This window comes from Hippoglossus hippoglossus, chromosome 3, assembly GCF_009819705.1.
Source record: "Hippoglossus hippoglossus isolate fHipHip1 chromosome 3, fHipHip1.pri, whole genome shotgun sequence".
Taxonomy (NCBI): domain Eukaryota; kingdom Metazoa; phylum Chordata; class Actinopteri; order Pleuronectiformes; family Pleuronectidae; genus Hippoglossus; species Hippoglossus hippoglossus.
This window is the reverse complement of record NC_047153.1, coordinates 5,239,408-5,264,022: the sequence shown is the minus strand read 5'-3', so window position 1 is coordinate 5,264,022 and position 24,615 is coordinate 5,239,408. Positions and strand designations below refer to the sequence as shown.

Genomic DNA, 24,615 nt, shown 5'->3' with positions numbered 1-24,615 from the left:
GTTTGAGAAGGAATCCATGGAACTCAAATGGGAATTTCATGTTCTCCCAACAAACCACTTCTCACTCTGACTACAAGATAATTATATCGAAGGGTGATATTTAATTAATTAATTCATGAACCTGCAAAAGTTTTGAGTCATTTGAAGGAAAAATTGCAAAAACCTTTCTTTATATGAGAGTAAACTGAATATCTTTGGGTTTTTATGTTGGTCAGACAAAACGGATCCGACTATATCAACCTACACAACCCTAATTATGTTTGCTGTTGTTGTTTGATGATCAAATACACGACTGGACCAGTTGGTCAATGTCCGGCTTCATAAATTTGATCTGTAACTGGATAACTTTTCAGATAAACACCTCAGATTACACAAACCCCACCTGGCAGCGACTCTGCGACTTCCTGTCATCTGCCTTCTGTGTACTGGTAATGAAACCTCACTATGTGGAATCTAAGTAGACGGTCGTCAAGCCGGATGACGTCAGCTGTCAAACATTACAAATGACCGAAAGCTGTTTTCAACTCAACACTTAACGTTTATCACGGTGTGTCGTAAATCAGCGGCAAACAGGGAGCTGTTGCCTAATGTTGCTGCAATCTTTCAGAGGGACATTAGTGGCACATCTGATGCTAATTACAAGCTGCACAGAGCGAAAATGGTTCAGATGTGCTACGCTATCAATATCATATCCATTAACAATGAGATCGGAAGCACAACAAGGGAAGAGCCATTATTAATTCTGCCTAATTTCCGCCTTTGTCCATTTGTTTGTTTGTCAGGAGGATTACGCAAAAACGTCTGAATGTATTTCCACAAACCTTGGTGGAAAGATGAGACAAGAGACAAGAAAATGATGGATTTATTGACAATAAAAAAGTTAAAAAATGTGCATCTTTTCAATTTAAATGTGTTGGCATCAATTTAAATGTGTTGGCATGTTTTCACAAACCTGTAACTACCACCAATGTGTAGCTTAGATAATGTGGATTCTGTAAAGGATCAACAGTTTTATGTATCTTCGACAGTTTTATATCTTTGTCCAAATGAACAGGACGGATTTGGTGCAGAACTAAAGGCGACTGTTGGACCTTGGCGGAGGTTTGACTCCACTGAATGCCTTTGGAGTAATATATAGACTTAACTAAAAAAAGTAAAACACTAAAAGATAGGTTGGTTAGGTTGAGACAAGCCTATTCCCTAGTGCCAACCCAGAGAGTTACTGGTCATTAAAATAAATGTACGACTCCCAACAAGCTCACAGAGCCGGAAATATGAAATGTGAAATAAAACCGACAAATTCTGGGCAACTTAGGCGTTTACAAAATCTGCATTGCAGCCCCAAAGTACTAACACTGACCTTGAAAACAATAAAAATATAAACATACAGTAAAAACTATAAAAAAAAATGATAGAGGCACAGAGAAAACTCAGCAAATTCTAATGTGGACGCTATTGTGTTATTTCCTCCTCTCTCTCTCTTCATGTGGTGCCACAGATGAGCTGCTGCAGAAGCAGTGTGGGCCTTGAAGACAGGACAAGCCCTGCATTTGAATAGACATGGTGTAACGTTCACAGTATAATCAGAATTCAGCCCCGCACTGTGGATTAAAAACCTGCTCCCCAGCTGTTACACAGAGCCACTTCAAAACGGCACGGAGCCCGACGAGCCGCCAACACCCGCAACTGCTACTGATATCATACGGTTTCTCTTGAGCTGTGGAATTTCTCTCCAGAATATGTGGCTGATTGAAAGTCACTCATATATATATATATATATATAATCTTTTTTTTCTACAGTCCCCCTGTTTGCCAGTTCTCTGTTTGGAAAAAAATCTCACATTTTCCAAACAAAAGGTGAGAAAAAAGAAAAGTGCAGAGTTACAGAAAGTGCAAATGTTCACACACACACACACAAATGACTTTACACACACTCACACACACGCGCGCACACACTCTTACACACTCACACACTTGGGGACAGTGTTTTCCATAGACAGATCGGCCCAATCAGATATTCCAGTCCTTGTTGCCAAGACGATGACCACATTTACCCCAAACACTGGTTTTCTTTTTGTAATGACTTACGGTGCCCTCCACCCCGTCCTCGGGATGAGTGTTTTCTTCACAATACATGTGAAGTGCAACGTCGGAGCAACTTTACATGGAGCCAATTGATCAAGTCTGACACATGGGGGGCGGGGGGGGCAGGCTGGTGTGCACAGGGAGATAACAATAGATTAAAAAAAAGGAATGAAACCACAAATATAAATCTAAATGAAATCGGAAAACCTCTCACCAGTCACTTGCACGTGAATATTTCCTGGACGTGCATTTATTGTATTTAGATTTAAAATGTGGTTTGTGTCTGTTAGTTTGACCCGATCCATGTCCGCACTCACGTCTTATTAATTGCATTGAGCAGCAGAAAAATAGGAACGTCTGTCTGTCCACGAGAATGAAAGGAAATTGGTTCTGTGTCTTTTTTGGAGATATGCTGCTGATAATCAAGTAAAACTGACTCCAATGCAACGTTCTGTCATCCAGCAACATCCTGCGCTCGGTAATGACATGAGGGTAATTGTACCGTTTATCTCACGGCCATTTAAAATGAGGGATAGAATAAATACTTCCAGGGGTGGAAAATCCTTCCTGTAGTTTTGTAAACCCCCGGTCGGTGTTTTGTGCAAGTAGCACAACACATTGATCAAATGCTCCTTGTTTGTTTGGGCTGTTTGAGATTAAATGACCACGGAAAAGGGCAAAACCTCCAGGAACAAATACAAATAGTTTAGCAAAGGGCCGGGGAATAAAATGATATCATCACAATATAATTTACCGTCAATATAGTGCTAATGCATTGTGTAAGCACGGTGAGGACATATAGCACAATGGATCTACCTCGGATTTGTTAAATATTTTGCCGGTTATCAAGTGTTTGTCATTCTCTGCTCATCAAAAAAGAGTTTAAAACCACAACCTTCACTCAGGAGCCAAAATCGTTCAAGTCCATAAACTCAAAACAAAGAATAATGTGACATTTATCCTGGTAGTTATCAGTATCGACGATAATGAAACGTTTTATCTTGATATCCGGCCCTGATTTAGCACTAGGCTAAAACAAATTAAGAGATTTATATACTCCTGAAATATTGTTTAAATCTGCAACAAATATCTGTGCATCTCTGCAACAGAATCCACCAGAAGATGCACAAACCGTAGTGTCATTAACCCTGAGGGGTCTTGTCCATTGTTTTCCTGTAACTGCTGCCTCAGCCAAAAAGTCTGTAGGACGTCAGTACCGCAACGTATAAGCGAAAATCATTTTTATTGTCAGCATCACCAGAGCACTTTAAATATATGTGCGACAGTGTTGTCATATGACATCATGAACAGTTATGGAGGACATCTCAAAAAAGGGTTTTCATGGACTACATAGTGCTTCTCTTGGAACCAGTCAAAGTGGTTCACACCACAAGTCACATTCACTCATTCGCACACTCACTCATTCAGTGCTTCTATATGCAGTGATTTTTCATTCGCACACCGGCAGAACAGCTGTCAGCAGCAATCGGGGGGGTTCAATGTCTTGCCCAATGACTCTTAGTCAAGCGGACTAGAGGTTGTCGGACCACCTGCGCCACCTGCTGAGCCAGAGCCCCCCCGATGCGTATACATAAACTAAAACCTCTCTACCATTGCAGGAGAAAAAGCCCAGATTAAACTCACCACCAGTGTAAAATGTCAGTTTTTCCTTTTGTGAAAGCAGAGATGTGAGAGCAGGAGGATCAGTGGTTCTGTGGAGATGAAATATTATCGAAGAACAACTCACAACTTTAGGCGTTTAGATTTGTACGATGCAAACATCATCAGGGAGGCGTCTGCCGGGCCACAATTAAATCAGCAGCACGATCATCGACCCCAAACACAAAGTCGGAGTCATGAAGTACAATCTTCAACGAGAAGAAAAAGGGAAAAATCAAGTCTGTGCCCCCAACAGAGTCCTGATCTCAACATCACAGAGTCAAAGTGGGATCACATGAAAACATTGAGACAGAAGGAAACCACAGAAGAACCGAGCCAAGTTCCCAAAGACGCTCAGAAACAACCCACCTGCCAAGTGCCTTGGAAAAGATTAGAGGGTGGTCGCATCAAACACAGATTTAAATTTTCCTTTCTACTGCTCTTTATGTCAAGTTAAATGATTAAAAAATATATATTCATGTTTTTTCAATAGCCTTAAAAGCTTTGCACAGCAATGAGCTTTTTGTCAACGTTTTCCACGGTTCAGCATTTAACTGTCTCGGATCTATGTTTGTGTTCAGTTGAGCGTTGGAGGAAAAGTAAAGGAAACCAAAAACATAATAATATATTCAGTAGAGCTGATAATAAGATAACATCAGCCAATATTAGAGCCTTTTCCCAGTGTCAGCGTTTTATGTTTGCTGATATGAAATCTTTTACTGATTAAACAATGCAGAAATAATTGGTGTTTTGGATTTTACATAAAACAAGATTTAATTTTCTTAGTTCAAGCTCCAGAGATTTGGTTGTATTTGTGTTTTCTTTTTATTTAGTTGTTTATAATAAAGTTTGTGGTGGAACTAAAAATATTAAACCTGCATCAACCTGCAAACATCCACATCTAATATGAATCAGGATCAAATATTCTGCAGTGGAACTTCTTCTGCTGAGTCAGTGTTCGGGGCCTGGGCTGTATTTACAAATTTACATCTACTGTACATTTTCCCAAAAAGCACTTGGATCTGCAGTCACAGTAAATTTGCCAGTTTATATGAACTAGGATCCTTCACACTGAGGCTGATATAATTATCATGTTAGGAAAACGCTGACAGATTTCATATGTGATCAAAACAATGGCACTGTGTTTTTTTGTAACTGGTCGGTTGGAATGGGCTGTTTTCTTGTTCTGTGGTGATGCTGGTTGCAGCTTTTTTCTTTCTGACACTGTGAAAAGTGACCCTGCAGTAATCGAGCCACAGCAAATACAGACCTGCTGCTGCACACAAAGCTGTTCACGTGTAAATTCAAAGTTCAGTGAAGCTCCACTCAGAACGCAGAATCCTTAACCGGAGAATCCTTTGTCGTTGCCGTTGTCGTCAACATCCTATAGTTGTCAGAAATCTGTCAAGGAGGTTGTGTTTTTAGCCTTGTTTCTTTGTTTGTCTGTTTGTTTGTTAGCTGGATTATGCAAAAACTACTAGATTACCACGAAATGTGGTGCTCTGTGGATCAAGGAAGAGCCGATCAAGTTTAGGGAACTGATATATGAATGTGTGAGATTTGGGGAACTATTGGGCCTTAGCAGAGGTGTGGCCTCTACTTAGTGCCATTCTAGTTCAAAGTTTAATCATAATGAAACTATAACATGTCCAATTCACACTAAATTCAACACTGCACATCCTCTTTCTCATTGAAGCCAATAAGATGAACAGCTCCTGACAAATTTGAGCCAAATACATGAGATTTCTAGAGTCAGTAGATAGATGTACTGTAAGAAAAACATGTTGTGTAAAGAGTTAAATCCCACTGTTACTATAATGACGACATATAAATCTTTAAAAATGCTTCAGTGCATACAGTATTTTGTTCACATTTGTAGGCCTGCCTGATTACTGGATTTTAGAGGCAGCAGCTAGGATTGAGAATTAACAAGCAGCGGCGAGGAGGGGTCTTTTTGAAACGAGTACTGATCCTGGCACAGCAGGAAATGCTGTACCTATTTTTAACCACAAACATGCAGTTTCTCGGCTGGGACACATGGGAGGGCTCCAATTAGCTCACAGGAAAACCACAGAGGCAAACACTGAGATAACTAATAATAATACGTCTTTCCCCATGCACACGCTGACACACCAGAACGAGAGACGCTCAGCGAGGACGAGGAGGGTTTGGTTCTTATTGTTGCATGTTAACGTGAGGAAAATCCACATTTCACTCTATTTATGAGCAAAGTATACAATGAGATACTTAAGAATCTATGTATTTTCAATAGTTCGGATTAAATCACTTCAAAATCTTGTTTAGACTCAAAAAACCTCATAAATACACATTGGTCTTCTAAATCCGTTCCATTGTTTTAACACAACATTGTTTGACTCATTCACTCGTTCGTTCTTTCTCATTCTTTCTCATTTCTTTCATTCAAACACTGAGTGTCATCCATTCATCAACTCATTCATTCATTTATTCCTTTATTCTCACCCACATGTTCGTTCTTCTGTTAATAAGCAGATGATTGAATTATCACTCACTCATTATACATACTTTAGCTCTAAAGATGAATTCATTCAATCATTTATTCCCAGACTGACTCACTCATTCACCTGTCACCATTCATTCATTCTTTCATAAATCAATTTAGTTAGGAAACCGACACAAATGTCTGCTGTTGGTTTACAAGGTCCATCAGAGAAATCTTATCTTCACGGAAATCTTAAGGGAATTTAATAAATATGATCAATGACAAATAAAAAGTGGTTTAACATCCTATCAAGTTTTCACAAGGAAATAGTAGAAACTAAAAATTATTATTATTATTACACAGAGCATTTTTTCATTTTGAAAGAAGTTAGATAAATAGTTTTTATTGTGAGTAAAAGTGACACATTTTACTTTAGGGATTTTAAGTGTTTAAGTACATGAAATTAAAAAATACAACTGAAAAGGTATTGTAGCTGCTCCAGTTCAAGCTGCTGGTTAACTACAATGACTTTAATTAAACTGTAGTTTCCAGTTCTGACAAACCTGAAACTTTTGAGTGAGGTTTTTTGGGGAATATTTCTCCTAATAAACGCTGCCTCTGTAACACAGCTACGATTGCTAATGATTAACGACGGTGTGGAAGAGGAGATGGAAGTGTAGGTGTGATATTATCTGCAGTGGTGACAGATTTACTGAACTGTCTCAGTCACAGTTAAAGATGCAGTAAAAAGGCAGTGAATGTGCTTAATGCGGCTAATGGCTATAAAATCCTGTATTATCTTAAGTATGTAATAAAACATGGGCTGGTGGAGATAGTGGAAAAATATTAAAGGGATAGCAATGGTATGAAATATATATTACTGCCCCAAACTTGTTCTCTGAGTATTACTGAAGGAAAGAGAAATACACTGCAGTCTACTTTCATGTTTTCTATTCAGCCGATATTCTGTTTGTGCAGAAGATGTCGGGCCCACACAAGGAGACGATGCAGCTTCAGGAAAATCAACAAATCAACCGTTTGTTAACAGCAACAAAATTTAATGGAATTTTCCATCAGTGCTGTGGCGGCAATTTAAATCTGCCAACTGCAAAGTCCAGCGTTCTAACGAAGAGGCAGAAAACCGTGACTGTATAAAAAACCAGGAGTTGGCTGCAGGGAGAAAGGATTTACTGTTAGTGGCCTGAGAAGTAAAACAAAAAAATCCTAAAAGAGGACACTGTGGTTTCGCTGCATAATCCAACAGACGTCAGTGAAAGCGATTCCAAAATAGCTGCGTGGACCTGGCCCAAGGAAAATGAAACTGCAAAGTCCCTTGAACATTAAGGCGTTTTTCACCCTCTGAGGTATAAGCGAAGCCAAAACTGGTAACAGTTGTCCGCAGGGAGAATTATTTCCACAACATGTCATGGCATTTCTGAAATCAACTACTAGCTCCTTAGAAAAACTGGACGAGCAGTATTGGCATCCAGACGTATCATTAACTGATATCGGATCCATGAGAGAAAAATAAACACAACGAAAGTTCAGTAAAATTATGATTTCATCCCACGAAAAAATGAAACTTTCTCAGCTTCGTCAGAACAGTTCACATGTCAATGTGCAAAAACACTGCTCTCCTAAAAACTAATTCACACATTTTAAAAACAACATCTTACCACAGCCTCATCCTCTGAAGCCACTACAGCCCACGTTAAAACCTAATTTACATACATCTGAGCACAGACAATCTAAATGACCACAGTTTTCACCTCAAAAAGAGCCAGAGAAAAACACTAATTGGAGCCAAAGTGGATAGAATGAGCCGAGGCAGAGACACGGAGCCGAGAGGCCTGACAACAAATTATCTGAATGAGAGGTAAAGTGGCGTAAATAAATTAAAGCCAACCTGCTGCAGTAAATCTGAGTGAAAGTGAAAACGACAACTGGCACAGGATGAGACCCCCCCCAACACCACGGGTTTACTAAGTCACACATCAAACTATGACCTAGATCCTAACGTAAAACTGATCAAAACATGTCGTGAATATTATTACTTCCATCAAGGAGGTTATTTTTCTCATTGCTGCTTGTTAGCAGGATTATGCAAAAGCTACTGAACCGATTTTCTTAAAACTTAGGAAATGCAACGAGCCCGAGCTGAGCCCGACGGGGGCGTTCTGTTGTTTGTGTCCAAGTCTGAAAATCCTCCCAAGATTGAGGAGGCCAACTTCATGCAGCTGACTTTAAAAAGTGCCACCTCGGAGCCAGGAATGTTTTTTTAACATTAGTTCATAGTATAGCATCAGTATAGTTTATATTAAACAGCAGACTGGGTTTTAGTAACGTCACATTCGTCATACAGACTTGAGAGTAGTCTCAATCTTCTCATTTAACCCTTGTCACAAACTGTTATATTAAAGGACTCCCAGCACTTGGACTCGGTTTAATGCGGAGCAAGTCAACAGGGATTTGAAAGAGGAAGTGTTTACGCTATGGTCATTTTCCTAACTTTAACCACAGTGCTTTTGATGCTGAACTCTAACCACACATGGGACTCACAACTCAAACCAATGTCGGGATGTTAAAGTGTTATTTTCCCTTGGCACATATCCTATTTAAATGAGTTTCAAGTGTTGCGCATCTTTGGAAACTACACAAACTGTTGAGAGGAAATAGAACAATTATCTTCCCAAATGTCACAAGATGATGGTTCTGGAATCAAGACGAAGTTTTACTTAACTTACTATGATAATTATTTTGATGCTACATGAACACGTTTACAGTAATTTAACAAAACGTGACTGAACCAACCCGTCCCAAAGTCTACACACAGGGGGATTCAGGAATAACTCCCACAAGCTACAAGGTTAAGAGGCTAACAAGCACTGAGTCCACTGTCCGACTCTTTTATCTGAACCTTTCTGTCGGACCCTGAAGCTCCCAAGAATTCTCCTCAGCAGTTTTTTCTTGTAGCAGCTTCTGTCGGGCACAGACCCGTGTAGCGTTGAGGGCAGCGAGTCTGCACGAGAGCCGCGTGGAAGATTTTAGTCGTGTCGGACAACGAGTGGAAGTGAGTCGTTTGTTCATTTCAGCACTAACTCGAGTCCCTGGAGTCAGAGTGCTGCACTTTGTATTTCCAGCGTGCACCGCAGCTTCCTCTGTACCACTTGCACTTCCATTGCCTTTAAAAAAAAAAGATTTGAACACAATCCAGGCAGCGGTTATGTTTCCAATCACGTATTTGAGAAAACAAGTCAGCATACAAACGTAATTTGCCGGAGATGAAAACAGATATGGATGGAAAACATAATGGAGGAGAGTGTTAATGTGTAAGAATGTGTGAGTAGATATTTTAGCAGCAGTGATTCAGTCGCTGACCAGCTGCTGCTTTGAATTCATCTTTTTTAAATCGCTCTTCTTCTTGCCCTCAGCTCTCTGTCTGTGTTTACAGGGACTGTGGAGGGAGGCGACGTGCAACACCCACGTCCCATTTCTCTCATAAAGCGTCTCTCACCTCAGATAGCCAGTCAGCAATTACCGCGTTAATGTGCTAATCAACTACGAGACGTGGAATGTCGCCAGAAGTGTCCCCTGCATACACATTACAAAGACACAAAGAGGAGCCAGCAGCTAAAAACACAACACAACCATGATGTGCACTCTATGTTAAAATACAAGCTTCAGGCAAACCAACGTCTGCTGAGTGAACCACCTGCATTAGTCATCATTACATCCATAAACCTGCTGCAAGGTGCAAAACACTGATCCACTGTGACGCCCCACCCACATAATGATAAGTGCATGATGGGAATTCACTCACTAAAGAAGAAAGAGTTCCTTCTGGCACTAGAAGTGTTCATCTCAACTTTGTGCCTGGAACCCTTACTTAGAATAATAATAAATAAAATTAAATGAAGAATGGGCACAGAAAACTTCTGCCAAAACAGTCAACGAGTGGTTTTTGCCACAGATGCTTTACTCTGCATGTCCCTGTGATAACAACACTACTAAATAACTATCACACTGTAACACTATCACTATAACTATTAGAGAAACACAAAGCAACACAAGCCATTTTAAAATGGACATTATTACTTATTATTAATCTTACTGAAGTCTCGGGTGAAAAAGACAAACTTGATCGGCCACCAGTAGAACGCACACACACCACTGCCAAGGTCCAGTTGCCTTCAATTAAATCAAGCCGCATCAAATTGCTCACACTCATAAACATCAATCCCGTAAATATATCAGATTATCTTTTCATCAAGATCCATTTATTGTATCCTGGGATAATCCGATGTTGAAAAATGTCAAAGAATTCCTGGATTCACCCGAACCCTTTGTCCTGATTCATGCCAAAATGTGATGGATTCGTTCTTGGCCCGTGTCCCATCCTCCCATCATTGAAAAATCCATTCAGTAGTTTTTGCGCAATCGTGCCAACAAACAAACAAACAGACGGGGAAACTTAACCTCTTTGATGGAGGTGATCGTGGACGTCTGAATGTGATGAAGGAAAATACTGTCAACGCACCTACAGGCAATCTGACAGTCTCACAGTTTTCCTAAGGCACACACACACACACACACACACACACACACACACACACACACACACGTGTTCACACAAATGCACAATACCCTGACTCTTTCAGTACAAACCACAGTGTGTGTTGTTGTTTGTGGCTCTCTGCCCTCATCAGTCTCACCTCCAACCTCATCCTCTCCCCCTCTAACTCTCATCCCGCTGTCCTTCAATGCGCATGAATTGGCTCCCCAGCGTTATGGTACACACTGACTCCTGTGCACGATTACAAATCAAACCATTTGCATGGATCGAGATGAAGTGTGTGTGTGGGGGATCTCGATCTTTGCAGACCATGAAACTGACTCATCTTCATGTTGGCTCGCTGATTGGCTGCGTCGAGCATTTGCGAGCACACACACACACACACACACACACACATACACCCGCACACATGCACACACAGTGAGATACACCCGGGGCCCTTTAGAGCGAGCATTAGTCACTCCACATAAAAGCATCAAGTCACTCCAAAGCAGGGGAGCAGAGAGAACGAGTGGGAGAAGAGGTCTGCAGAGGTCTGGTCGTGGCAGCCATTTTCCACCACGTAGCACCGCGGCTCGGGCAGGACAAAAGCCGAGAACGCTCTCATGTTTGTGAGCCGGGCTCAAGTTTACATAACGCTGATCGATACAGGAGGAGACACCCCCCCCTGATCCTGGCTTATCTAGGATTTGTGTTTTCCGTGTCCACGCCGACCGAGACTGACCACGGGGCGAGACCTGAGGTCGTCTGACTGTAACCGATGTTGACTCACATGTGGCGCTTACATAACTGGATATCACCTATCACCGATTAACAATCACGGGTCGTCACACTGTCGAGAACTGGTGGAGAAAACCCCCCGATGAGCGACGTGTACTCAGCTGCACGTGGCACCGAGAAAAATGCTCAGATTTGATCTGGATTTAAACCCAAGTTGTTCTCTGTTCAGCAGCGCGAGTGAGTAATACAGGACGTCCCTGTACTGTCTATTGGGTAATGGTGATATACCGCTTACTGACAGGGTTATCAAACTGTGTACGATGTAATCACCGGAACATTTTGTCAAGCTGCTGAAATGTAAGAAAACCCAACAGTTTCTGGAGAAAAGGATACGAGCAGATGAGGGATTGTTGCTAGTATTCTACACTGAGCAGCATACATTTGTAGGTGATGATGAATCAGTGCATTTAGATTTCCATCTCGCTGCAAACACAGATCTCCAGTTTTCCCTTCTCTGTGGACTTCAGTGATTTCAACTAACACGCGAGTAAGAGTGATTTAAGTACCGTACATCAAACGAGCTCGATGAGTAGCACAGAGCTCATCTTATGTTTTGGTGTGTAAATGATGTTCACGTGGAGATGAGATGGTCAATGAGCACAGAGTTTTCAGATTTTTATGAAAACACTTTTACGTGTTTTCATCCGTTTGTGTGTTTGCTGTTTGGTTGGATTATGCAAAAGCTACTGAACAGATTTCCAGGAAACTTCTTGGATGGATGGGACACGGGCCAAGAAAGAACCCATCAATTTGGCCCAGATCACTGTATGTAAAAGCACTCAACCCTTGCCTTCATTGGAAATACTACATAATTACATGGGTACTTTACTTTACATGTAGTAATTACTGCATCATTGGGTCCTCGGTCGTCTGGGGCGTCTTGAACTCGATTTAAAGTTGATAAAATCTAGACAGATAGACAAGCAAACACCTGACAAGTACTCAAAACCACCTCTCTCACACACACACACACACACACACACACACACACACACACACACACACACACACACACACACACACACACACACACCCTCAAACATTCAATCGCACTTTATTTGCATAGCACCTTTTTTACAGGATAGTGCCGTTCAAGGTGCTTCGCAATTGACCGATGAGCCAAAAATAAGACGAAACCAAACAAAAGTAGACAAGAAAAAAGTCAATAATATGGAATAAACACATAAAAGACACATAAAAATAATATTTACAGTATAAAGGGAATAAAATGACAACATAGATGCAATAAAATAAGTGAATACATTTAACATTAGTCTATAAACCATACAGAATCAAAAGTCAGGCTGAAGAGATGGTTTTAAGCTTCTGTTTAAAGATTTAAAGAAGGTGTAAATAATCCCTCACACCTTCTCACACACACACTCCACTCTGAGGCTCATATTTGTATTGTACTGTGTTGCTCAAGTTAATGCTGCATGCGATGTATGCCGCAGCCTAATATAGCATGTCTGCATGAATAATGTACATAATTTGACTCATCGTTAGTCAGAGGCTCCGGAGCCTCCTCTTGTTACGTGGGTGACACTATTGACGAAGCACAAAGACTGAGTGGAAACAGCCAAAGTTGTTGTAAACCTACAAATTCAGTTTCGTAACTGCAGCTGTTGTGTCTCCTCTATTTGAATATGTCGCCGAAGGACTCGCATTTAAATGTACTTTTCAAAAAACTTAACAACTGCCCAAGTGTCACATCCTAAAAATGACAGCACATTAATGTGTCACTGACGTTCGCTTTGTCCTACACGAGTCCTTGTTGTACAGGAAGGAGAATTTGTCTGTTGTCTAACGTGACCATCACTGGCTCGGGGTATTTTTAGACAAACACTTTTAGTGGCACGCAGTCTGTGTTTAATTCCCGCTCTGACACTGATCCAGTGAGACATCATGAAAACAAAGAGTAAAACCGCGTGAATCAATAATTAGTATGACGGGAAAACACAAGACGCAACTAAATTACACTTAAATGTCCACATGTAAAGGTCAATATAAGAGAACGAGTAGTTGTTTAGACATTTTAATGAAATATTGTGACATATAATATCTTTAAATGATGAAATTCATTCTAATGTGTCCAGAGCTAAATGCTGACATTGCTTCTGGCCTCTAATGACTCCTGCATGGCCTTTAATTATATTTACAGTTTTGCACTGATGTTTGTGAGCATGTGTGTGTTTTGTGTTTCGAGTCCCGCAGCTGATGATCAGCGTCTGCAGCCCCACAGAACTTTGCAGGGGCAGCGGGGCGCCTGTCCTCCGCTCACCAGCTCATCTTCACAGCGAGCGCGAGAGAAAACTTTTTTTTTTATGATGGTTGAGCAGCTGTTTCATTTAATCAAATCTCAAACTTGGTCATAAAAAGCTGCAGCGTCGTGTTTTAGGTCTCACGCTGGAAAATGAGGGAGGGGAAGAAAGTTGTTATGACAAATCTTTGAAATGCTTACCTTTCCCAATGCCACAACAAATCTTAAATCCTCTGTTGGCCCAGATTGTCTGTATGTGACAGCGAACTTAATCAACATTTCGACCACACATACCTCTGAGCACGCTGCAGGTAAACCCGCAGAACAGGATTACCGTGCCATATTGTAAATATACCTTTTTGTAATCTTTACTTTCAATTTAAATTTACCATTGTGGAATCTAAAAGCCCAAATCCGTATTTCTCCTCTAAACACACAAGCAGCGGATTTGTCAGAAACTGAGAAACCCAACACGGAGGCTTATGTGTAATTGGCAATACGATCGACACATCTAGAATGAAGTAACACAATAAAGCCTGGGATACTGTCAGATTAATGCAGCCAATAAGAAGGAGTGGAGAGGGGGGGGGCAGGGGAGTCAGGTTGCTATCCTTCAATAGAGCGACATTATGCAACTGCTACATGGAAACCACGAGCTGGTTTAAACTTACACTGGGGCTGAAATCCCAAGTGTGCTTTATTAACTGCTCTCGTCAGACGGGGCCGTGTGTGAACACTGTGTTTACATGGAAAAACCGCAGGTGACAAACAGACTCTGTCGAGTACACGATGTCCCGAAGCAGCTACGACGTTAACGTGGACCATTTAATTGGTTAATGACACAGGAAGTTAGTTGATGTTGTTGTTTTTTTTTGTTTGTCACACAGTTTATAATGATGGCGGCAGATTTACTCCACAGTCTGTTGCTCTTGAAGTCTATGATGAGATTACTCTTCTTCTCACTTCTTCCAACGTCAGTAATATTTGTTGACGGCCAAGTGCAGAATTTGTGCAGACGTTATACTTGGTGTGTTTTTCCTCATGAATAAATAGAAAATATTTTGTGTTTGCCTCAAATATTGAATCACATTGGAGCCTTTTTTGTTTATTTCTTATTATTCAGACATCACACCAGTATCTCCACTTCAATCCAAACCCAGAGCATGATGGGAACGCCGTGCCTCGTTAAGGTTGCTAAGCTATGATTGGACAGTCTTTGCTTGGGGGAGGGGTTTAGCCACAGAGCAGCGCTGGGTTTATTTCCTCTCACCTGGTTAAAAGCCTGTTGTCTTTATCTCACCACTCACGGCTCTTGGCTCCCCCATGTCTCTCAGCGTTCCTCTGACCAACAGGTTCAGACAGCGGCTCCGCTACAATCACTCAACCGCCTTCTCAAGTTGAACCTGATGAATCGACCCCCGTCCCGTTTGAACCGTTGTTAATGATTCTACAAGAAGCTAGCTCACGCCGGGGGCTAGGGACAACAACTACCGTAAATTCTCATGTGATGACAACAGCTAGGATCGTATTGTTTATGCTGGCAACGCGGCCGAGCTGACGGCCCTTTATCAGGTCTGATTTATGTGTTTGGCAGGACAGAAAGCCTAAATAGAGAGACATTCCAGCCTCATGAAATTCCTCACTGCTTTTCGTTGTTTCCTTTTCATGTTGCTTTGATTACTCCCAAGAAAAAGATTTTATCAGCGAGGCATGACAGCTCATCTATGAATTCATTATTTATACTTACATTTAAGGTAATTTTTCAAACAAGCCGACGTCATTATGTTGTTCCAGTTTCTGTAATTGGGTTTGATCAATAATCTTTTTCACTAAATCATTACGTATGTGGAAAAAATGACCAAATGGGTCAGTGGAAAAGCTGTTAGGGCAAGAAGAACTCCTGGTTAAATGCTTGACATTTAAGTATTTATTTATTTTGTCTGCAATAATGTGCTGAAGCTTTGTTGGAAATTCGGTGCTCTTGTCGATTTCACTTATTTTGGTTGATTACATCTGGGCTTGTATACACTGTTTAATGGACATCTACTTCTCTCTGCTGTGCGGGTGGCACATTTTACATCTTAACAGTACAACTAAGGTGCTATAGTAGATTTCCTCTGCCGCCAAATGTGTTTTCTTGCCGGGGGTGGTTGGTGGTGATGGCCGCTTGCCAAAAAGCTTCAGGCGCTGCAAAAGGTTAGAATCTGAACTGTGACTCGGACTGGACGCTATTGTGACTCGTTATCTGAGAGGGACTTGATGGACTGGCCAGGTTGGGGCTAGTTAGCATGCTAACTTCAGTAGTGATAGAAATAAGTTGGCTTTGTTTTTCCACTGTTGGAAACAGCTCTCAACAAGAAAAGGAATCAAGTTTGATGCTGAACTCATTTGGTAAACAGCAATGTAAACATGGGTTGTGTAGCAATAGCATAAACTTGCATACAGCCTCTTTAAGTATTGAGGAATCACACAAATTAGTTCCTGACTGGAAAGATTAATGTGACAACAATTTACTTATCACTTATAAACCAAGTCAGATAATTTCACATTCAGCTTTAAACAGTAGCTTCTAATGTCAACTTGTCGTTACTTGTCACTTGCAAACTGCAGATCCGTCTATCAAAAGCGCTTAACACCACTTTTGTCTGTGTACGTTTTGAATGATTTATCTGCCTGTCACACCTGATCCTTTTCTCTTTGCTCTTCGGTATTACGCAAATATTAGACAGAGTTTTCAAGGGTATTGTTTAAATGCTCTAAACACACAAATACAACACATTTTGTTCACAGCATCCATGTTTTTTTCCACATTTCGACCTCACGTTTTCCAACAACTCACTTCTCAACTAACCCTGACCCTAACTGGACAGTACTCTCCCTTAAATACACAATTTCATTCAACCATTTTAACAATTCTTCTTCATGTCAGCAGTTGTGGGTTTGTTAGGCCCCTTCATGGTGGTCAGGGTGGTGGTGTCCCATTAAAGGTGCCCTGCAGAGATTTTGACCACTAGTTTTTGACCACTGCGGAGCAATGTTTTGATGTCTGGGTCCTTGTTTTGCTTGTATCAGCAACACACACACACACACACAAGCGCACAAGCATGCCAGTGACATAATACACAGTCATGCCAATGGTTTCACACTACTCCGCTGCTCAGCAGGAGGCGGTGATGTGGCGAGAGAAGAAGCAGGAAGGGAGAAAACTGCAAGCCAACAAACTTAACAGTTCACTTTTTTTTTTTTTTTTAAGGTTTGCAAAGGTTGAATGACTCACACACAAAAGCATACACACAATGATTTTTGGTTTTATATATATAGATGCAAAGTAAACACAACTGACTAAAACAACTGTTGGTGTGCAGGCGCTTAAATATTAAAACTTTTTATGACAAGGTCTAATGTAAAAATCAGAGTCTTACCACACTGCTGCATTATCGCCATTAACAACCTGCTACTAAACTCGCCCCGTTGAACGATATTTTTAAATCTCATTCAATATCCTATTTGTGGAAGTGAAAGATTGAAGGATGTCTTGGCTGCAGCTCGGAGTCGTTTTCTGAACAGCTAGATGAGCCGTTTGTCAGCAGCATGGTCGGCTGTGACTGTGATCTACGGTTGTCAGCACGGTTTCACTTCTGTTTACGCAGAGCAGGTTGTTTTAATCTAGAAGTGGGATGTTGGGAACACAGTAAAAACATTAGTTAGCTGATGCCAAACACTGACATCTAAATCCAAACCAGCCCAACTGAGACAGTCTGATCCAAACATAAAATTATATGTTTTTGTACGTGTGATTTTTATTCAGCTTGTTTGTTTGTCAGCAGGATTACACAAAAACAGCTTAACAGATTTTCACTAAACTAAAATATCAATAAATTAAATATTATATAAATACATTTTGGCACTGATCTGAACAACGAGGCAAGTCCAAAAATCCTTTAACACTATCAGCCAAGGTGTTTTCACCGATTTCCCAGACAATAATTAATGAATCTTCATAGAAAGGAAATCCGTCACATTAAGCGGACTGATAACTATGAGTGTGTGAAATTTGGTGCAGCTTCATTGAGTTTAAGGGGACAGTTGGCCCTTAGCAGACGTACACAGTCGACTGAGTGCCGTTCTACTTTAGCGAATCCTTCATGCCTCATGTCCTCTGTTATGGTGTTATAAGAGGAGGTTGTAAATGTTTTTTATGTGACTCATTATTATCTACTCTGAACCATTGGCCAGACTTACCAATAAGATCGGGTAAAGATGCAGGAGCCACTCTAGGGTCGTTCTCTTCAGTTTGTAATTGTAGTTATGATAGATTGTGTTTTGCATATCATCAACCAAATTTGTAATTAATTCAAGTACAACCAAGTAATTGCCACACAGAAAACCTGGGGCCTCTGTGAACTTGCTTACGTTGCCTGACTGTTTAGCTTTGGGTCTAAGAGAAATTAATCTCTTACCACAAGAGTTCCTTCAACAAGCAAAATCTGCCACTCTGCCATTTACCATTGTTTTCACTGTGCACTACAGTGAAGCACTGTAAAATAAAACACAAGAGCATGAGGCTGTGATGGATAATTACTTTCAGCATCATCTGTCAGTTCAAATCAAATGATAAGTCAATAAAGCATTTAGTCCGTATACGACATCACTAGCTTCCAAAGCTTAAAGTGATATATTCAAACTGTTTATCTTTTCTGACCAAAAGACCAAACGCTCCAGAAACCCTCATCAAAATAAAGTCAAGCAGCGAAGTGACTCAAAGTATTCATTGATGAGCAAAACTAGCAAATAACCTCCTGTTAACCAACTCGACTCGTTTGTACTTCTAACTAACATCCGAAGTTCGACGACGTCCCAAAACCACAGTAGTTTGAACAATGATTGTTTGAAACATATATACAAAGATGGACGACATGACAACCCCCAAAAATGGGGTGAAACGTCATGATTGACAGCGGAGACTGATTGGTCGAGCATGTGTATCGGCAGGACCTCAATACCGCGGGTCCATCCCCCAATCGCTACATTGAAAGACATCATCGTCGCAAGATGGCCGCCTTGCATATCAGGGATAGTTTGGCTTCATTCCTGGATAGTTTAAAGAAGTGGAAACACATCATCCATCTTTATTTACAGTCTACGGCTCATAGTCTGTTAGCTACCAGCATAGCTAGCATGATAGTTTTGTGAAACGCTTATATCACAAACAACATGGTTCCAACTATTTACGTTATGAAACAAACCCCTGGTTTAACATGATGCAGCCCCCCCCCCCACACACACACACATCCTATGACAGGCATGGAATACCTTTCTGAAAAACATTAACCATAAATAACTCTCACTTCGTCACATGTCCCGGCCATATGTTCTAAATCTGCCCTACAAAGACTCGCCGTGCACGTGACAACAGGTCGCTATGCACAGTCCAAACCATTCAGCTCTTTCTCTGTGGCTCGGGATGAAACAGGCTGTTTTCACAGTCAGCTCAGCAGCTACAGGCCTAAGAATATGCCTGACCCACACACTTTGCTTGAAAAATGTTTTGGATTGCACCTCTTGCCATAAGCCATATTATGTAAGTGCTAAGTGTGAGGTATCAAGAGGAGTTGTGGCCCCGTGCCAGCATGGTGTGTGTCTGTGTGTGGGCGTGTGTGGGTGCAGGTGTTGAAAATATCTTGTATGAATAGTTCCTCTGAGGAGACAAACACACAGTGCAATTTATTATTCTGTGTTGTGTGCTGATGCAGTGATTATGTGCTGGGGGGGGAAGCTGGGAAGCTCTGATGAAGTGACTGACAGGGTGAATGGACCTCCTGGATAAATGCAAATGTCCATGGACTGTGACAAAAGTTAGGAGAGACAACTTTAAATGAAGTTGCGATGCAGTTACTATAACTCAGAAACCTGCCGAGCCGTGTCGAGTCAGTCCGGCTTTGTGACTTTTCTGAGAGCAACAAATTTGAACTTGACCTCAACTTTTTCCCAACATTTGATATGAAGTTCAGGTACCTGTTTAAATCTCTCAAGATTACATATATAATCCTTTCTAATTGAAAAAGGTGAATATGAATATGCAGTTGTTGCCAAGTTTTAAAGTTAAACTGCTTTTTTGTAGCTTTCTGAAAAGTCCATTTCATTGTACTGATGTTAGTTGTGTATTGGACCGTGATTGTCGTTTTGATGCGATGCCCCAATAATTCTGCTCATGCAAACTTCTTTGATTCAGATTTAAGTTGAGCACACTGAAGCTTTTCCCACCAGATGAATATGAAAACAGCCAAAGTGTCAAACTCTGCACATATTCTACATCATTCTATAAAGTGACGGTCAAACCACCAAAAGGCAATTTCGAATGAAAACTAGTTTTGCTATATCTGTAGAACCACATGGATTAGATGGTAAATGTTTCTGACAGATAAATGCAGTGTAGTGTGCGTCATGTCACAATGTCCTCGTCCTACACTTGATATACAAGGTGAATCAATAATGTGGATGGACTGCAGAGACAAACAAAAGAACCTCCAAACCTAAATCACTTGTTTTGACTTGAATACAGAGAAAACTGTCAAACAGAGCAGAGCAAACTCGGCGGTGATTAAGCATTATTTTCAGAATTATATAAAAGACCTACTAATCCCAAACTGCATCTGTAAACTATCCAGACACTCTATTAATGAATCCTTTGTGCTAAATCTTCCAAAATCACTGACACGAGTTCTCAGCAGGCCGACCTCGTGTCAAGGTGGATGAGATCATTACTGCTATTATTAATGAGAAGGGACGTTACCTGACCACATGATGACGTCATGTTTACCATGATCGATCCTAATTTACAGTATTTCACGAACTATTACGCACACATCATCAGGCGTCATTCGTTGATAAAGGACAACCGAGGGTGCAAAGTGAAGGTTAGGTTAAGATATTATTAACAGTGTTGCATTATCTAAACACACAAATTGTTTGCATCATCACTGAATGAAAATCACTGTCACACATGAACTGCAGGCCACATACCTTGGAAGACATCCACATCCTGAAGATCCTCTGAGCTCGGAGGTAATCATAGTCCTCTTGAGAAAAAAAATATTTTGTGCACAAAGTCCAGCGGACAGGAGAGGAAGTGGCTCACAAACTCCCCTCCGCGGAGTTTCCACAACACAGAGTCATTTTTGCTATAGCTTTCCATCTGCGTCCATATAAAGGGATATTGTCATTTTGAGGTGGTTTAAATGAAACTTGGGAAACTGTTGTTGCCAAGGCTCCAAGCCTGTCCATACAAAAACCTGGCGGGGCAAGTCGTTTCTCCAGCCACTTTTTGACTCGGATGACTCATGTGCTTAGCTCTCATGGTGGGTCAACATGAGGCCTTTGAGGCCTGTTGTGGAAGTTATGTCATAAAAATAATTCTAGCCCTGGTTCATTTGATGACTACTAAATGCTTTGTCTTATCAATGAAGGTTTAATTAATATTAACTGTTGGACAAGTAATAAATCTCTTAGACTTTTCCTTTGTCGGAGTCCAATTTCCATTGGCAGCATATTAGAGGGGTTGTTATTATCCTTAGTTTGCTCTCTTTGTGGAAGTCGCTCAAACATTCTTCAGCTAAGTTGGAGGATGACTAACTTATTGCCATTTGCATGGCCTGCAGTTTTTGTCTCTGAAATAAAAAAGATGCCAAACCCAGCGCAAATTCTACATTAGTGCAAACAAATTTGTAACTTTATTGCATAACAGCAAAGAACCACTGCCCCCTATCCATTCTCTTATTGACAGATGAAACCCATAAAGTGCAAATGCAAAGGTTGTCTTGTCTCGAATTTCCATTTTAATGTCGAATTCGGAAGCCCATTCAGGTTAGATGGATTAATGAATCAACCCATTAGGCAAATATTAGTTGTACTTGTTCCTAATCGTTGGTTCTTCTGTGTGGAGAGAGGATTTAGGAGAAGCTATTGTTCTGAGATGGGAGAGAATGAAAACTGCCAATTGGTGTCTGTGTGCGTGCACGTGTGTGTGCGTTTGTGTGCGTGTGTGTGGCGTGCGTAAAACGTGTGTCAGAGGGGACCACCTGCTCTTGGGCGTAAAGAAGCATCTTTATAGGGAATATTCTTCTTTAGAAACCAAAAAGAACACGAAACGAAACTCTACTTGTGATCACACGTCAGTCTGAATGGATTTTGAGTTAGTGCTGTTTTTTCTGCTTATGTCTGTGCCGTTTCCTTTACTCGGGCTCTTGTCCAGGCCACAGAGCGACTCCGTGACCCCCTCCTCCATCTCCATATACTCCGCTTTGTCGCCCATCGAGGATCCAGAGGGCGAGCCTTTCAATTTCCTTAGAAAGTCCGGGAAGTAAGGGCACCCCGGGGGCAGGGTCTCCACCACCGCCGACGGGTCCTCGTTGTCCGTCTCCCGGTGGTAGAAGTAGTTGAAGTTGGACACGATGACCGGCACCGGGAGCGCGATGGTCAGCACGCCCGCGATGGCGCACAGCGAGCCCACTATCTTCCCCCCCACGGTGATGGGCTTCATGTCGCCGTAGCCCACCGTCGTCATGGTCACCACGGCCCACCAGAACGCGTCGGGGATGCTCGTGAACTGGGACAAGGGCTCGTCCGCCTCGGCGAAGTACACCGCGCTGGAGAAGAGGATGACACCGATGACCAGGAAGAAGATGAGGAGGGCCAGCTCCCGCATGCTGGCGCGCAGGGTGTGACCCAGGATCTGCAGCCCCTTGGAGTGCCGGGACAGCTTGAAGATGCGGAACACCCGCACGAGGCGGATTATTCTCAGGATGGCGAAGCTCATCGCCTGCTGCCCGTGGCCTTGGTGCTGCGCCAGGTCCGTGCCGAGAGTTATGAAGTAAGGCAAAATGGAGACAATGTCTATAGAGTTCATAATGTTTTTAAAGAAAGCGGTTTTGCTCGGACACGCGAAGAAGCGGACTATGATCTCGAAGGAGAACCAGATGATGCAGACCGTCTCCACGATGAAGAAGGGGTCGTTGAAGGGGGTGAACCCGTGGTCCGGCTCGGTGGAGTTGAGTCGCGGCTGCAGATACTCCTTCTCATCCCTGAACTCCGGCAGCGTCTCCAGGCAGAAAATGACGATGGAAATGACAATAACTAGGACGGACACGACCGCGATGCCCCGGGCGGGAGTCGAGCTCTCCGGGTACTCGAACAGCAGCCAGATCTGACGCTTGAACTCGTCCTCCGGCAGCGGCTTCTCCTCCTCCTTCACGAAGCCCTCATCCTCCCGAAACTTGAGGATCGCCTCCTCCCCGAGTTCGTAAAACCTCACCTCCTCGGAGAAGATGTCGAACGGGACGTTGGCGGGTCTTTTCAACCGCCCCCCCGACTGGTAGTAGTAAAGAATGGCGTCGAAGCTCGGTCGGTTCCGGTCGAAGAAGTATTCGTTCCTCAGCGGGTCGAAGTACCTGATTCTCTTGTCGGGGTCTCCCAGGAGAGTGTCCGGAAACTGGGTGAGAGTCTTGAGCTGAGTTTCAAACTTCAGCCCCGACACGTTGATGACCACTCGCTCGCAGCAGCCGAACTCGCTGTACACGTTCCCGTAACCGGACTGAGGTCGCCGGTCGGTGATCGACACCGTCTCCTCCTCATCATCCATGTTGCACAGAAAGCTCGACCTCTTGCTCCCCTTCTCCTCCTTCTCCTCCTCCTCCTCCTCCGCCGCCTCCTCTTCCTCGGCGCCCTCGGCCTCTTCCTCCTCGATCATGATGTCCTCCTCGGATCCGAGCAGGGCCAGCTCCGAGTGGCGCAGGTCCCCGCCGAGAGTCGTCCGGCTGCGTCTCCACCGGCCGACGCCGCGCTGCTTTTTGCGCTCTCTGAGAACTCGGTGCGTCTGCTCCGGCTCCTGCTGGTGTTGTGGCGGCTGCAAGGAGGAGGAGGAGGAGGAGGAGGAGGAGGAGGAGCGCGAGGCGGTACCGCTGATGTTGGCGCTCGCGGAGGAGGAGGCGGCGCGAGACTGATGCTGCCGGTTGTTAAGGAGATGAGCGCCGGAGGAGGATGAGGATGATGAGGATGAGGTGGTGGAGGTGGAGGAGGTAGAGGAGGTGGATGTGGACCCCGTTACGCCGCCGCCGCCTCCTCCTCCCTCCTCGCCGCTGCCACCCTCGGCCGAGACCTCCTCAGCCGCCGATCGAGACTGTGCAGCCTCGCGCTCCCTGTCGCGCTCCCTCTCCCGTGCGCGAGCCCCGGCATATCCGTACGGCAGGTGACTGTTGCACCCGCCGTCCGCACCCACCATGGCGAACTCCATCTTCAGGGTCGGCTCGCTCCTACTGGGCGACGCGGGCGCAGGCCAGGGGGTAGAAGTTGCAGCTCGGAGCGCGCGCGGACGGAGAACGAGGCATGAACTGGTTCGGTACTGGGAATAGGAGACCGTCACGATAACAAACACACCTCAATCCGGTCCATGCTGGGTGCCGTCCATGTGGCTACTTACATGACAGGAGATATTCACCTCCTCCTGGCCTCCAGCGGGTTATGACATCATTACCATAACCCAAAATATACGTCTGTCTATATTTGGATGATAGCGGCCGGGGGGGGGGGGGGGCACAGCCTGTTACGCACACGCCCCGTGCCACAAAACTTGCAGCGCCCTTTATCTGTTCGCCATCACAAATCACCAAGTCAACAAGCGACACCCAAACAGTCTCCCCCCCCCTACGGTTCCTCCGGTGCCCATCAGGTGGTTAATTCCTCCACGAGCAGGGCTGGCGTCCAAAATGCGTCCGTGCTCACTCGTGTGTGGCCATTTACTGC

The 24,615-nt window shown here is 43.0% G+C and overlaps 1 protein-coding gene across 1 annotated transcript in view; it reads right to left on the bottom strand.

Moving 5' to 3' along the window:
* kcna4 (potassium voltage-gated channel, shaker-related subfamily, member 4) overlaps nt 1-24,615 on the bottom strand; it is a 44,746-nt gene extending 20,131 nt beyond the window's left edge. Inside the window, exon 1 of the mRNA XM_034577722.1 lies at nt 20,842-24,615. Within this exon, the coding sequence (XP_034433613.1) occupies nt 21,983-24,106 (2,124 nt within the window). The 5' untranslated portion in view covers nt 24,107-24,615 and the 3' untranslated portion in view covers nt 20,842-21,982. The remainder of the gene's footprint in view (nt 1-20,841) is intronic.